Source organism: Gracilinanus agilis, chromosome 3, assembly GCF_016433145.1.
Source record: "Gracilinanus agilis isolate LMUSP501 chromosome 3, AgileGrace, whole genome shotgun sequence".
Taxonomy (NCBI): Eukaryota; Metazoa; Chordata; class Mammalia; order Didelphimorphia; family Didelphidae; genus Gracilinanus; species Gracilinanus agilis.
In genome coordinates, this window is record NC_058132.1 from 263514822 (window position 1) to 263528364 (window position 13543).

The 13543-nt window shown below is 34.3% G+C and overlaps 1 protein-coding gene across 1 annotated transcript in view; it reads left to right on the plus strand.

The window, feature by feature from the left end:
* DPP4 (dipeptidyl peptidase 4) overlaps positions 1–13543 on the plus strand; it is a 111958-nt gene that overhangs the window by 33667 nt on the left and 64748 nt on the right. The window contains exons 6-8 of the mRNA XM_044669831.1: positions 8192–8244; positions 8357–8429; positions 10740–10860. Of these exons, the coding sequence (XP_044525766.1) occupies positions 8192–8244; positions 8357–8429; positions 10740–10860 (247 nt within the window). The remainder of the gene's footprint in view (positions 1–8191; positions 8245–8356; positions 8430–10739; positions 10861–13543) is intronic.

The following is a 13543-nucleotide window of genomic DNA, read 5'->3' on the forward strand; positions in this document are numbered from 1 at the left end:
TCATATGTTTTTCCTCTGCATTTCTACTCCCATAGTTCTTTCTCTGGGTGTGGATAGGGTTCTTCCTCATAAGTTCCTCTGGATTGTCCTGGATCATTGCATTGCTGTTAGTAGAAAAATCTATTTCATTAGATTGTGCCATAATGTATCAGTCTGTGTACAATGTTCTGGTTTTGCTCTTTTTGTTCTGCATCAGTTCCTGGAGGTTGTTTCAGTTCACATGGAATTCCTCCAGTTCATCATTCCTTTCAGCACAATAGTATTCCATCACCAACAGATACGACAGTTTGTTTAGCCATTCCTCAATCCATGGGTATCCCCTCATTTTCAATTTTTTTGCCACCACAAAGCATGGCTATGAATATTTTTGTACACGTATTTCCCCCTGTTATCTCTTTGGGATACAAACCCAGCAGTGGTATGTAAAGGACTGGTAGTTTTTAAAGCTCTTTGTGCATAATTCCAAATTGCCTTCCAGAATAGTTGGATCAATTCACAACTCTTCCAGCAATGCATTAATGTCCCAATTTTGCCACATCCCCTCCAACATTTATTACTTTCCTTTGCTGTCATATTGGCCAATCTGCTAGGAGTGAGGTGGTACCTCAGAGTTGTTTTTATTTGCATTTTTCTAAGTATAAGAGATTTTTAATGAATTTTTTTAAAAAAAAGCTTTTGAAAACCAATTGTAGCAACCAAATTCTTGTCACTAGGGAAATTTTAACACTCTGCTAGAGTAGACAATTATAATTTGTAAAACTATTTATTTGACAAATTTTTGTTGTGTCTACACACAATTCTAGGAGCTGTGAGGGATAACAAGGATGACTAGATATGCCCTTAAGAAGCTTACAGCCTAATAAAGATAAGACATTTATCTAAACAACTAGAATATGGGAATTCATGTGCATAATGCTATACAATATGTTCTTCAAGAGTTCAGACATGTTTTAATTGGCTGGAGGGGGATGGATGATGATCAGAAGAGAATTCAAGGAGGAAGTAACCTTTGAGCAAGACCTTAAAAGTCTGGTAGGATTTAGAAAGGGAAACTAAGTGGGGAAAGGTTAAGGAGAAGAATGAAAAGCATGAAGGAAGCAATTGGAGCAAAAGCATTAGAACTGCTTTTGTAAGTGTAAGATGAATGGAAAGGAATAGTGGCAGATAAGACTGGGTTTGAGCCTTGAATGCCAAGTTATTGAATGAGAAACTAATGCAGATTATGAAGGGGAGGAAAAATGTCATCAAATATTGTGCTTTAGGAAATTTAATATGTATGGTCTGTAGGATAGAATAGAGTAGGGAAAGACTGAAAATATAGAAATAGGCAGGGGTGTCCTGGTGCTACATTGTATCATTGGTAAAAAATCTGTTAAATTTTCAGTGTGAATATTTGCTCCTCCGAAATCAAGAAACACTACAAATTAAGGCTTGATTTATTGCTTTTTTATTTATACTAAAGAATATGATGGAGGAAATGTTAATTCATATTCAATTTAAAATTTTAAATTAAAAAAAAAATTAAAGATTAAATTTAAAAGGTGTTTGGTGTCCAGCCCTTCCCCCCAGAGAACTGGTTGTTAAATATTTACCTGGAAATTCCTGGAAAGAGATTATTGCAATAATCTTCATATGTGGTAAAGAGAATCCAAATTAAGAGAATAGCAGCAGAAAGGAAAAGATCTTATAGAAGCAAAAATGAGGGAAGGGATAATCAGTAGTTAACTAATTGAATGTAAGAGTCCAGGGAAGAAGAAAGAATCTAAGATGACTTAACAGCCAGTTTAAACAAATAAAAAAGTCTCTTTCTACTCACTCTCTACCAAATGAACAAAGGGAGAAAAAAAAAAAAGAAAAAGAAAAGCCTCCAGAGAAATATGCATTGTCAAATGAAACAAATTTCCACTTTGGCCCCATCCAAAAATGTGTTTCTACATTTTCAATCCCTCACCTCTCTGGTAGGAGATGGATAGTATGCTTCATCTTAGGTTTCCTGGAATCGTGGTTTATCTTTGCATTGAGTAGAATTCTGAAGCTTTTTGAGAGCTGTTTTTACTTTACTACACTGGTGTTTGAAATTCTTCTCTTTGTTCTGCCTTACCTCATTTAGATCTTTTCAGTTTTCTCTGAAACTCTTCATTTCATCATACGTATGCAACTACATATTTAATTTGTATGCATAATATTTGTCACATGTAAATATACATATGTATGTATTATAAAAACCTATAAAGTCATATATTGCACAGACCTATGAAGGCATAGGACTGCTAGTTATTAACTGTTTGACCATAGGCAATCTAATCTCTCAGGGGCTCAGTTTCCTTATCTGTAAAATGAAGCAGTTGGATTTTATGATTTCTAAGGTCCTTATCAGCTCTAATATTTAGCTCCTTACATAGCCTTACCATGAATAAATTGCTTGAAAACCTTCTTGAATATATTCCTATTTTTAGCCTGCACCCCAGGCAGCTTTTAATGAATTTGAATTGAACAGGATTTGAATTCAAAATACAATATCCTGAAACTTGCCCTCACTACTTAGTTTTTGTGTAACTATGAGTAGGGCATTTGACCTCTATAAACTTCATTTTCCTTATCTGTAAAATTGAAATTAATTCCTGCCAGTTTCTATTATGCTGGGTTATTTTCTGGTTAAATAAGATAAGTGAAAGTACTTTGTAAGTCGTAAAAGACTATATCAGTCTATGCAAATAAATGAGATCATATTTGTCACTTGCTCATTATAATGAACAGCACATAGTAAATGTTTAATGAATTGATATTCCTAATACTGAAATGAATTTGTTATCTAAATGAAGTGTTTTTTTTTTTTTTTTTTTTTTTTAATGGTGGGGAATAGAACCCAAACAGGCTTGCCCACTCTTTATCTATTCAACAGGATCCACCCAGATGCTAGACAAGTTCTTCACTTTTTCTTTATATCTTGAATATACCAGTGGAGTAGTGACCATTTATCCTTCACTTTTGACATCTGCATTCATCTTTTTTTAAATAAGTTTTTTTATTTAACATTTAATAATATTTATTTTTTAGAAAAGTTAACATGGTTACATGATTCATGTTCTTACTTTTCCCTTCATCCCCCAACCTCCCGCCCCCCCCATAGCCAACACCCATTTCCACTGGTTTTAACATGTGTCATTGATCAAGACCTATTTCCAAATTGTTGATAATTGCATTGGTGTGGTAGTTTCAAGTCTACTTCCCCAATCATGTCTGCCTCAACCAATGTGTTTAAGCAGTTGTTTTTCTTCTGTGTTTCCACTTCTGCAGTCCTTCCTCTGAATGTGGGTAGCGTTCTTTACCATAAGTCCCTCAGAATTGTCCTGGGTCATTGCATTACTGCTAGTACAGAAGTCCATTACATTCTATTTTACCACAGCGTATTAATCTCTGTGAACAATGTTCTTTTGGCTCTGCTCTTTTCGCTCTGCATCAATTCCTGGAGGTCTTTCCAGTTCACATGGAATTCCTCCAGTTTATTATTCCTTTGAGCACAATAGTATTCCATCACCAGCAGATACCACAATTTCTTCAAGCATTCCCCAATTGAAGGACATACTCTCCTTTTCCAGTTTTTTGCCATCACAAAAAGCGCAGCTATAAATATTTTCGTACAAGTCTGTTTATTTATGATCTCTTTGGGTTACAAACCCAACAATGGTATGACTGGATCAAAGGGTAGGCATTTTTTTATAGCCCTTTGAGCATAGTTCCAAATTGCCAGCCAGAATGATTGGATCAGTTCACAACTCCACCAGCAATGCATTAATGTCCCAATTTTGCCAGATCCCCTCCAACATTCATTACTCTCTCCTTCTTTCATTTTAGCCAATCTGCTAGGTGTGAGGTGATACCTCAGAGTTGTTTTGATTTGCATCAGAAATGCTGATTATTTATGTGCATTTAAAAATGGTATTTTTTAAGGAAAAAAGAAAAGGATAAAAAAATCAGCACAGTTGGTAAATATATTGAAAAAACCTGAAAATATGTGCAATACCTGTAGGCTTCTTATCTCCAGGAAGTGTGGGTTGGGATTGCCTTCTCATGTCTCTTCTTTTAAGTCAGACTTGTACTCTATAATTTTGCAACATTGACTTGCGACTTTTTTCTGCAGTTTTTCTGTTTACATTGTTATAGTCATGTATATTTTTTCTTGGCTTGCTTACTTTACTCTGCATCACTTCATGTAGGTTTTCTATGCTTCTCTGTATTCATCACATTCATTAAATGTTATAGTACAGTAATATTCTATCACTTTCATATTCGCCTAGCCCTTCCCCAATCAATAGTGTCCATCTCCTTTTTAAAAATCACACTTTAAGACTTTGATAACATCCCTTTCTCTCTTTCTTTTTAGTTATTATTTGTCGTATTATATCCTACTGACCCTTAGCTACACCTCTCCATTACCCTCTTAATGATATTCATTTTTAATTTATCAGGTTATTGCATTCCATGACATAACTATACAATGCCATCAGAATATTAGAATTTTTAAGAGGTGCTTTTTTTCTGGAGAAGTTTGAGGATTATTAAAGCAACTTTGACATTTCTCGAAAGGAGCCTATACTGTTTTCTTTCTGTTTAATTGTGGACCCAACTTGATGTCTTTTTACCGAGCCTATGGAAGATATCTGTTTGGATGTTTGTATTTATGTATAGTTAATAATAATTACTAAACACTGTTAAGTACCTACTCTGTGCTAGGCACTGAACTAAGAACTGGGAATATACATATGAAAAACAAAGACAGCCTTTAACTTCGATGAGCTTAGAATCTTATGGGGGAAGAGAGCACAGAAACGAAAGCTGAAAAAGAGGAATGAGAAGGTGCCGGGTATTGGAGCATGATGATGTGAAAGAAGTCCAAGATATGTGCAGCCAGGCGGGAAATGAGAGGTGTTTAAGTATTTAAAGATATAGATATATGAACACACATCTGTCTACACGTATATTCATATAACTTTCTTTAATATCAACCCCTTGGCTTTTTCCTAGGTGAATAATAATAATGTAAAACTCATTTGAGTAAGTAAAGAGCTTACCAAGGATGTTACGCAATGTTCTGATGCATGATTAAATTATCACAGTGTCATCCCCCAAAAAGAAATATTTGGAGAATTCTTTAACTTGAGCTCTGTGTTAGATCTCCTCCATGACAGTAATGACCACATTTGTCAAGCAAGTTGAAGAATTCTCTGCAGATATTAAAATCTTCCTTGATGAGCTCTTTACCTTCTTTATGAGTTTACACTATAAAACTAAAATTAAAAAACAGTACAATATTTAAATTATTTTGAAGAGGAATCATATAGTAAAATTGGTCATTTATGGGTGACATTGAGCTTTTTTGAGATAGTGAAATATTTAACCAATTAGGCTGACCTTGCCAAAAAAAAAATCCTAGATAGCTTTCCAAGGTCATAATAATTAAGATTTCATTCTAAAGATTCTTCAGGCTTAAAGATCTTATAATCCCACATTTTATTCCATTACATACACATAGATATTTGTGTATATTCGGGTATACATATATACACATATATACACAAGTATACAGAAACAAAAATTATTTCCCTCCTAAATGCATTACTTTAAGTATAAGCCACATTTGAACTTATTTTCTCCTTTAATTCCCACCCATTGAGATTGTAAATTTTTTTTGCATGGTCAGTCCCCACTGGTTAAATATTTCACTAGTGAGAAAAAGCTCAGTGTCACCTACCAAAAAAATGCTTTTACTATTTGATTCTTTTTTAAATTTAAATGTTGAGTAAGACCATTATCATAATTGATTTCTAGATAACCACATTGCTAATCATTTTCTGTTTGAGAAGTACCCTTTTTTAAAATTGAGGCTAGGGGGTTGGTGGTTTTTCTTTCTAGACTAGATTCAAAGTAAATTCTCATTCCTTGACAAAACATTTCTTTTCAAGCCCTTGGGGATTTATTTTTTCAAATAGTGCTCAGTGCACATGGGACAAGACCCCTAAGTGACTTGATTCTGCTAGAAAGCACTTACTTATGTCTATGAGGAAACCTGCATCATTACTAGAGATGTGAAGGCTTTAGAAAATAGGGGGGGGGAAATTTGGCATCATAAATTTACTTTTCTACTTTTTTCTTCAATGATTTATGCTCTAAACATTGGATTGTGAAAATGTTTTTTTTTAAATCAAATTATTTTTAAAAATCAAACATTAAAAATAAGGTATTGCTACATTGTTCTTTGTCGCCCAATGATTTGTAAAAAATAAATTGTATATGTGTGTGTATATATGCGTACATATATGTAGGTGTATACACTGTAGTGCTTTAAAAAACATTGTGGTAAAAATATTTTTTAATAAAAATTCTATTTAGTATTAGCACCTTTCTAAGATAAAACATGAAGTAAAGGTTTTATTTCAGAGAACAAGATGCCTGACTGTTTCCCTGGTTAATTTTCAAGAAACCAAAGAATTTAATCATGTTGACTTTCTTTTTAACCCTTACCTTCTGTCTTAGTATCAGTTTAAAGAATAACTTTCTTATTCTGGGCCTTGATTTAATAGACTGTAAAGTGAGGGTGCTGGGCAAGATAATCTCCAAGGTTTCTTGTTCTTACATTCTGTGATTTTATGCACTTATTTTCCTCCTTGTAAAAAGTTAAAGAACAGAGTTAAGTAAGAATAAATCTAAAGGTTTAGAATTGGAGCATGCTGGTCCAATCAATTAGTAAGCATTATTAAGCACCTGTTATATGTCCAGGCAGCTAAGGATAGAGCACTAATTTTGGAGTTATGAATTCAAGTCCTGTGTTCTAATCTGGCTTCAACACTTACTAGCTTTGTGATCCTGGGCAAATTGCTTAACCCTGCTTGCCTCAGTTTTTTCATGTGTAAAATGAGCTGGAGAAGGAAATGGCAAACCACTCCAGTAATTTGCCAGGAAAACTCCAAATGGTCTTGTGAAGAGTCAGATATGACTGAAATACATTATATGGTTAGCACTGAAGTTATAAAGACAGAAACTGAAGTCTGTTATGGAAGAGCTTACATTTTATTTGGGGAGGACAGATATACATATGCACATAGACAAAACATTTAGAAAGTAAACACAAGGTAATGTTCCATGGGTGATAAGCTATAATAGGGAAATAAGGAAAATATTCAATGCAGTGTGTGAGCTAAATTTTTAAGACCAAATGAAATTTATATGTAAGCTAAATTGTTCATGATACATTTTTTAATCTGGAAAAAGTACTAAAAATAGTAAGTTTACATATATTTATATTTTCCTGAAAACTTCCATTTTCCAGTTTCTTTTCATTAACTTCCCCCACTGGACCATATGCCACCCCTTAACCCCCAACAGAAAAAAATACAAAGGAAAATGTGGCTGAAAGTTTTCTGAAATCTGACATCTGTAATCAGGACTCTGAAGAGATACTGCTGGGGCAATCTCAACAGGCAGAATAAAGTATTTGTTTTGAAGTTCCAAAAGGTTCATGTTTGTAAAATGTCATGCAAGTATAAAAAGCTACAAAATGCACGATTTATTGTTGTTGTTATTATAATAAATAAAATTCAGAGAAGTTTTTAAGGAAGCTTCTCATTTCTGACTCAGAAAAGACCAGACTTGTCATCTGGGAGTAGTAAGCAGAAACATCTTGTGTCCATATTAAGCATCTCCAATCCCTGCAAATGAACAAAATATCAAGTAAACACTTCAGAGACCTCATGGATATTAACAAAGCAGAATCAAATTTGCCAAATATATGGCCAGTAAATGTTAAATTAAAAATCATCACACAGAAAATCATTTTTATACTTCATACTCCTGTCTCATTTACTAATTAAAATGTCCTGAGCTAGTCTTCGTTTCTTTTCTTTTTAATTCTGCTGAACTTTATGTATATTTAGAAAACCAGGAAGTGTACTTGAGAGAGGATTTTCTTAAGATTACTAGTAGATTTTTTCCTTTCAAACAAAAAGGATACAAAAAGATGAGGCATGATTTTAATGACAAAAAGGAAGGTCCAAGATGGGAATTTCTTGACATAAAACCTAGTAATTATAAGCTACAAATTCAGTCCTTTTATCTAGCTTGCCTAGAACAGATGAGAAGTTTTTTATTTTCAGAATGTTATTGTCATAACATTTTTTTAACTTTTCTTTTATAGACTTGGAGGCATTCATACACAGCTTCGTATGACATTTATGATTTAACTACAAGGTCAGTGATTTTTATATAAAATCTAACGGGTTAATACCAGTTTTAGGAGAGTGAAGGGAAAGATTATAGTGACTCATCAATGTTTTTTATTCTTTGTTTCATTTTCTTCTAGGGAGATCATTAAAGAAAATAAAATCCCTGATGTCACACAGAGCATCTCCTGGTCACCAGTTGGCCACAAACTGGTTTGTAAATGCTAATATTCTTATGTTGACTAATGCACAAAACCTTGAGATTACTTTTGACTCTCTCCTTCACTGACTTTAAAAAATTCTGCACTTATAAGAGAGGAAGTTCTATATTATTGGGTTGTAGAATTAGAAGAGAAATAGAAAATATTAAATAACTGAGCATGCGATTTGAAAATAACTAATAAATTAGTAACTAAAATAAGCAGTATAAACAGGTACTTTTGAAAACTAAAAGTGATAAGCAAAAGTGAATTTTAAAAACTGAACCAATAAAATGTTCTATTGTGGGTGCCTGAGAAAACTACAGAACAGTTTGGAGGAAAATAGTTTTTGACCTATTTCTTATATCATCTATGGTAATGGATTACAAATAAATGAAATGAATAGAAAAAGCGATACCATTAAAAAATTAGTGGAGGGCAGCTGGGTAGCTCAGTGGATTGAGAGCCAGGCCTAGAGACTGGAGGTCCTAGGTTCAAATCCGGCCTCAGACACTTCCCAGCTGTGTGACCCTGGGCAAGTCACTTGACCCCCATTGCCTACCCTTACCACTCTTCCACCTATAAGTCAATACACAGAAGTTAAGGGTTTAAAAAACAAAAAACAAAAAAAATTAGTGGAAATGGAATTTTGAATCTGCAATCACCTGTGATAATTCTGAAACTATTATACCTGACAAATTAGGTTACTTTTAGCACATAAAAATAGACAGATAGCCTTTGCACAAATACAGTAAATGCAGCTAGGATCAGCAGAAAATTCATATGGATTCAATTCCACAAACATTTATTGATTCTCTATTAGGAATTGAGAATGAAATAAAAATGAAAGGGCTTGCCCTGAAAGTCCTTCTACTCAAAGGTAGAGATGTGAAGAGAGTTATTCTAAAAATGTGAATTCATTTATGTAAGGTCATAAAGGAAGAAGGAGTGCTGTATAGAAGGAATATCTAGTAGGCCATTTTGCCTGGGATGGAGAATGTGTGAAGAATAGGAAATAAGATTGGAAGAGTATTTGGGAGCCAGGTTGTGATAAGCTGGAATTGGAATAAGGATTTTGTATTTTATTCTAGAGGAAATGAGGAAGCATTGAAGATTTTTGAGCATAAGAGTATTAAATATAGATGTGTTTTAGTAATATTTATTTCATAGCTTTGTGCAGAATGGGCTGGAGGCAAGAAAGTAGAAGTAGGGAGGCCATATTCTGGGTTCTTCAGAAGCCCAAGTGAGAAGGCCTTGCATCTGTACTGTGAGAGTAAAGAAAAGGGTGGCAGGCAAAAGATGGAATTTGGATTGACTGATTATATATGGTGGTTGAGAGAGAAGAATGAGTCAAAGAAGACTTACTTGGGACAGAAAATGTCAGTGACTAAACAAATTATGGCCCCATATACAAAAATACAGTAGTATTGAGAAAAAGATGGGTTTGGGGGAAATTTTAATGGGAGTTCTATTATGGACATCTTGAGTTTGAGATGCTTTTGGAACATCTAATTGAAAATGTCCAGTAGATAGTTGGTACTGCAGAGCAGAAACTGAGGAGAGAGATTGAAGTTTGACTGATATTTTTTGGAACTGCTTATGTATAGGTAATAGTTGAAGTAGTCAGTAAACTCTAGATTTACTAAGAACACAAAAGAAGAGAATATAGAGAAAAGAAGAGAGCCCTGGACTAAGTTAAAGCCTGCAGGCACACCCAACGCTTAATGGATGATCATCCAGCAAAAGAGGAGATTCTTTTCCCTGCCAATAATATCCCTGGTTGCCATGTAAATTAACTTTGGAGGATTAAAAAGGGATGATAACTTTGAAGCTTTGAAGCTTTGACCTTTGCCCTACCTCCAAATAGCAAACAAAATTGCATATTATATATAAGTTAAAAAAAAAAAAACAACCAAACTTGTAAACTGCAAAATTCAAACTAAGTAATATTTGACATTGTTGCTACTTTCAAAGCACATGCCTGTGTTTTGATTAATGGAAAACTACTAATATTTTAGGCTACTATTCTACAGGACATGAGGTAGAAGATACATCATCAGTCAAACTTCCATTCAGCATTGTATTTATTAAATGCCTATTATGTGCCAGGCACTTTGTGAGGTACAGGAGACATAATCCTAAGGAATGAAACAATCTTAATTCATCCTTCAAATCCTTGGGTCAGGTAGCTAGGTAGCCCAAGTTTTGAGTTTTCCCATATGTTTATTAGGATTTATTTCCCCTTATATTTTGAAGATACAATTTGTAAATTAAATAGTTGGATTAAACGATGTTTCAATGCATTATTATTATTTCTTTATAGGCATATGTTTGGAATAATGATGTTTATATAAAAAATGAACCACATTTATCAGCTGTGAGGATCACTCGTGATGGACAACATAATGTTATATTTAATGGAATAACTGATTGGGTTTATGAAGGTAAAGTTTTTAAAACTTAAAAACTAGAAACTATGAAAGTTTGACTAAAAATAATGGTAGATTTTCTTAAATGATATTGAAATTAATTGTGTAAAATACAAGTCATTGCAGCCCATTATTGAATACAGAAAATATGCTAGTTTCAAAGCCAAAGAAATGCTTTATGCTAGCCTGTATTACAAATTATGAGTCCACAGAGGGTTTGCAATAAACTTTTACGTCTGTGACCTTACTGCAGATCTAGGTTTAGGTGGCTTCCTAAGCCTGGAGACTTGAGTGCACAGATTAAAGTCAAATATTTTCCAGCTAGATCTATCTTAGTAACTATAGTTGATAAGGAAGAAAAACAATGTCACAACATTCCACAAAGAGAATAAAATCTAGGAGTGGGAGCATTGGGAGAGAAATCCAGTTTTCCTGAGAATTTGTGCCCATTTACTCTTAGAAAAAAACATGGTTTCATGTTTTTAAAAGTGGAGGAAATACCCAGCTGTGTGACCCTGGGCAAGTCACTTGACCCCCATTGCCTACCCTTACCACTCTTCCACCTATGAGACAATACACAGAAGTTAAGGGTTTAAAAACAAAACAAAACAAAAAAAGTGGGGGAAATGATTAGAGATAACATTTGTTAAAATGTGGAGGTCATTAGTACAACAGTTTTTGAAAGTGATGTTTGGGTATTTTATGCAGCAAGGAATGTGTTGATCAGATGTATAGTAGGAGCTTTCAATTGCTAGAATAAAAGAGATTTTAAGAAAATTCCCAAATTTTCTAAAAGTTGTTCTATTTCTTTTTTTTAAACCCTTACCTTCCGTCTTGGAGTCAATACTGTGTATTGGCTCCAAGGTCGAAGAGTGGTAAGGGTAGGCAATGGGGGTCAAGTGACTTGCCCAGGGTCACACAGCTGGGAAGTGTCTGAGGCCAGATTTGAACCTAGGACCTCCCCTCTCTAGGCTTGGCTCTCAATCCACTGAGCTACCCAGCTGCCTCCAAAGTTGTTCTTTTCTTATGAGAGATTCAGCCTAATTACTATAGAACCATTTTCATAAAGAACAAAACTCTCTGCCATTCAACTGCTTGAATCTTGTGTTTTCTAAAAGCCAAATGTTTTTCATGGAGAGATAGTTTGAAAGGACTTTATGGAGATAGTTCAGACCTTTCATCTGGAGATGAGTCAGAGGCCTAGAAAAGTGAGTTAGAGTCACAAAATAGAACTGGGACCAGAAGCCCAAGTCATCCGATTGTTTTACATGACATTAATTTACTTTCCTTATCTAGATCACAACTTCAAACTGTCTATATCTAATCTAAGAATCAGTCATTGTCAAAGGCAAATTTTCATGACCCTGCGTGTATTTTCTAATGTAGTAACTATATATGCTATGCAGTAGAATTGCTGGATAGATAATTATGATCCTAGAGACACTCCTACAACTCCACTCCATCCTGTCAGTTTGGTTATCTTCCTGGAGAGACTTTTCACTGAATTGCACATACCTCTACCTTAAGAACCAGAATGAACAAACCTGGGAGCTTTCATACTCTGTTTATAGAAATGGAAGAAGGGGAGAAGCTGTGAAAAGCAGGGATATTTTAGTAGGAACCAGAAGGGTCAGCCTTTAGGTAGAAATAATCTTCCTGTGGCTTGATCTTTTCTTTATTTTTATTTAAAAATTTTTTATCAATTAAATGTAATAAATTTCCACATAAGTTTTCCAAGTTTATGTGATCCAAATTGTCTCCCTCTCTCCTTCCCTTGCTCTTCCTGGAGCTGGCAAGCAATTCAGTCTGGTTGACTTCTTTATAGAAATCTTTCAGGACATTGAAAAGTTTTCCTTACTGTGTTACATTTCTAGAAAACCAATTAGAGATTCATTTGATTTTAAAAGAATTTTCCTTTCTTAATTTACTAGTAGAAATGGTAGTGGAGATAGAATTGACCTGGATATCAGAGAAAATGACCTTGTGGGCAAATTACTAACATTTCCATGTAGTTTTTCACTTGTAAAATGATGAGGTTCAGTTACATAGTAATAAAAGACTCTTCTAGCTCAGTAAATTATACCAAGGAAAAGAATTTTGATTCGGGATAGGAGAAAGAAGATGAATAGTTGTGTAAATCTCTTTACTCAAAATCCTTAATTCTTATCTCCATTTTCTCTTCTTTGTCCTCCTCCATTCAATTCAGGGTAATTAAATAAATATTTCAAGTACCTGCTATATGCTGAGACTTCTAGGTAGCTGTAATTACAAAGAAAGAAGACCTACTCTGTAAGAACTTGCATGCTCTGGTTCCTCCTTTTCCTCCTCTTCCTCTTTCACCTTAACATCTTCCTCCTTCTCTTCCTCATCCTTTTTCTTCCTCTCTCCTCCTCTTCTCTGTTTCCTCTTGTACTATGTAGCTCCTTTCCCTAAGATATAGAACTTGGATTATACTTCTATTAGTTAGTGAGTCAGCCAAAGCATCATCTGTAATAGAGGAAAATGCAGTCTAAATTTTTTAACTGCTTTCCAGCAGTTAAAGAACTCTAGAAACACATTCTATTGTTTTTGTTTTTTTTTTTTATCATTCAATTGTGTCAGACTCTTTGACTCCATAGACCATATTGCCCTTGGGGTGTTCAGGGCAGAGAGTGGTGTCTTTTGTCATTTCTGTCTCCAGTGAATTAAGGCAAACTGG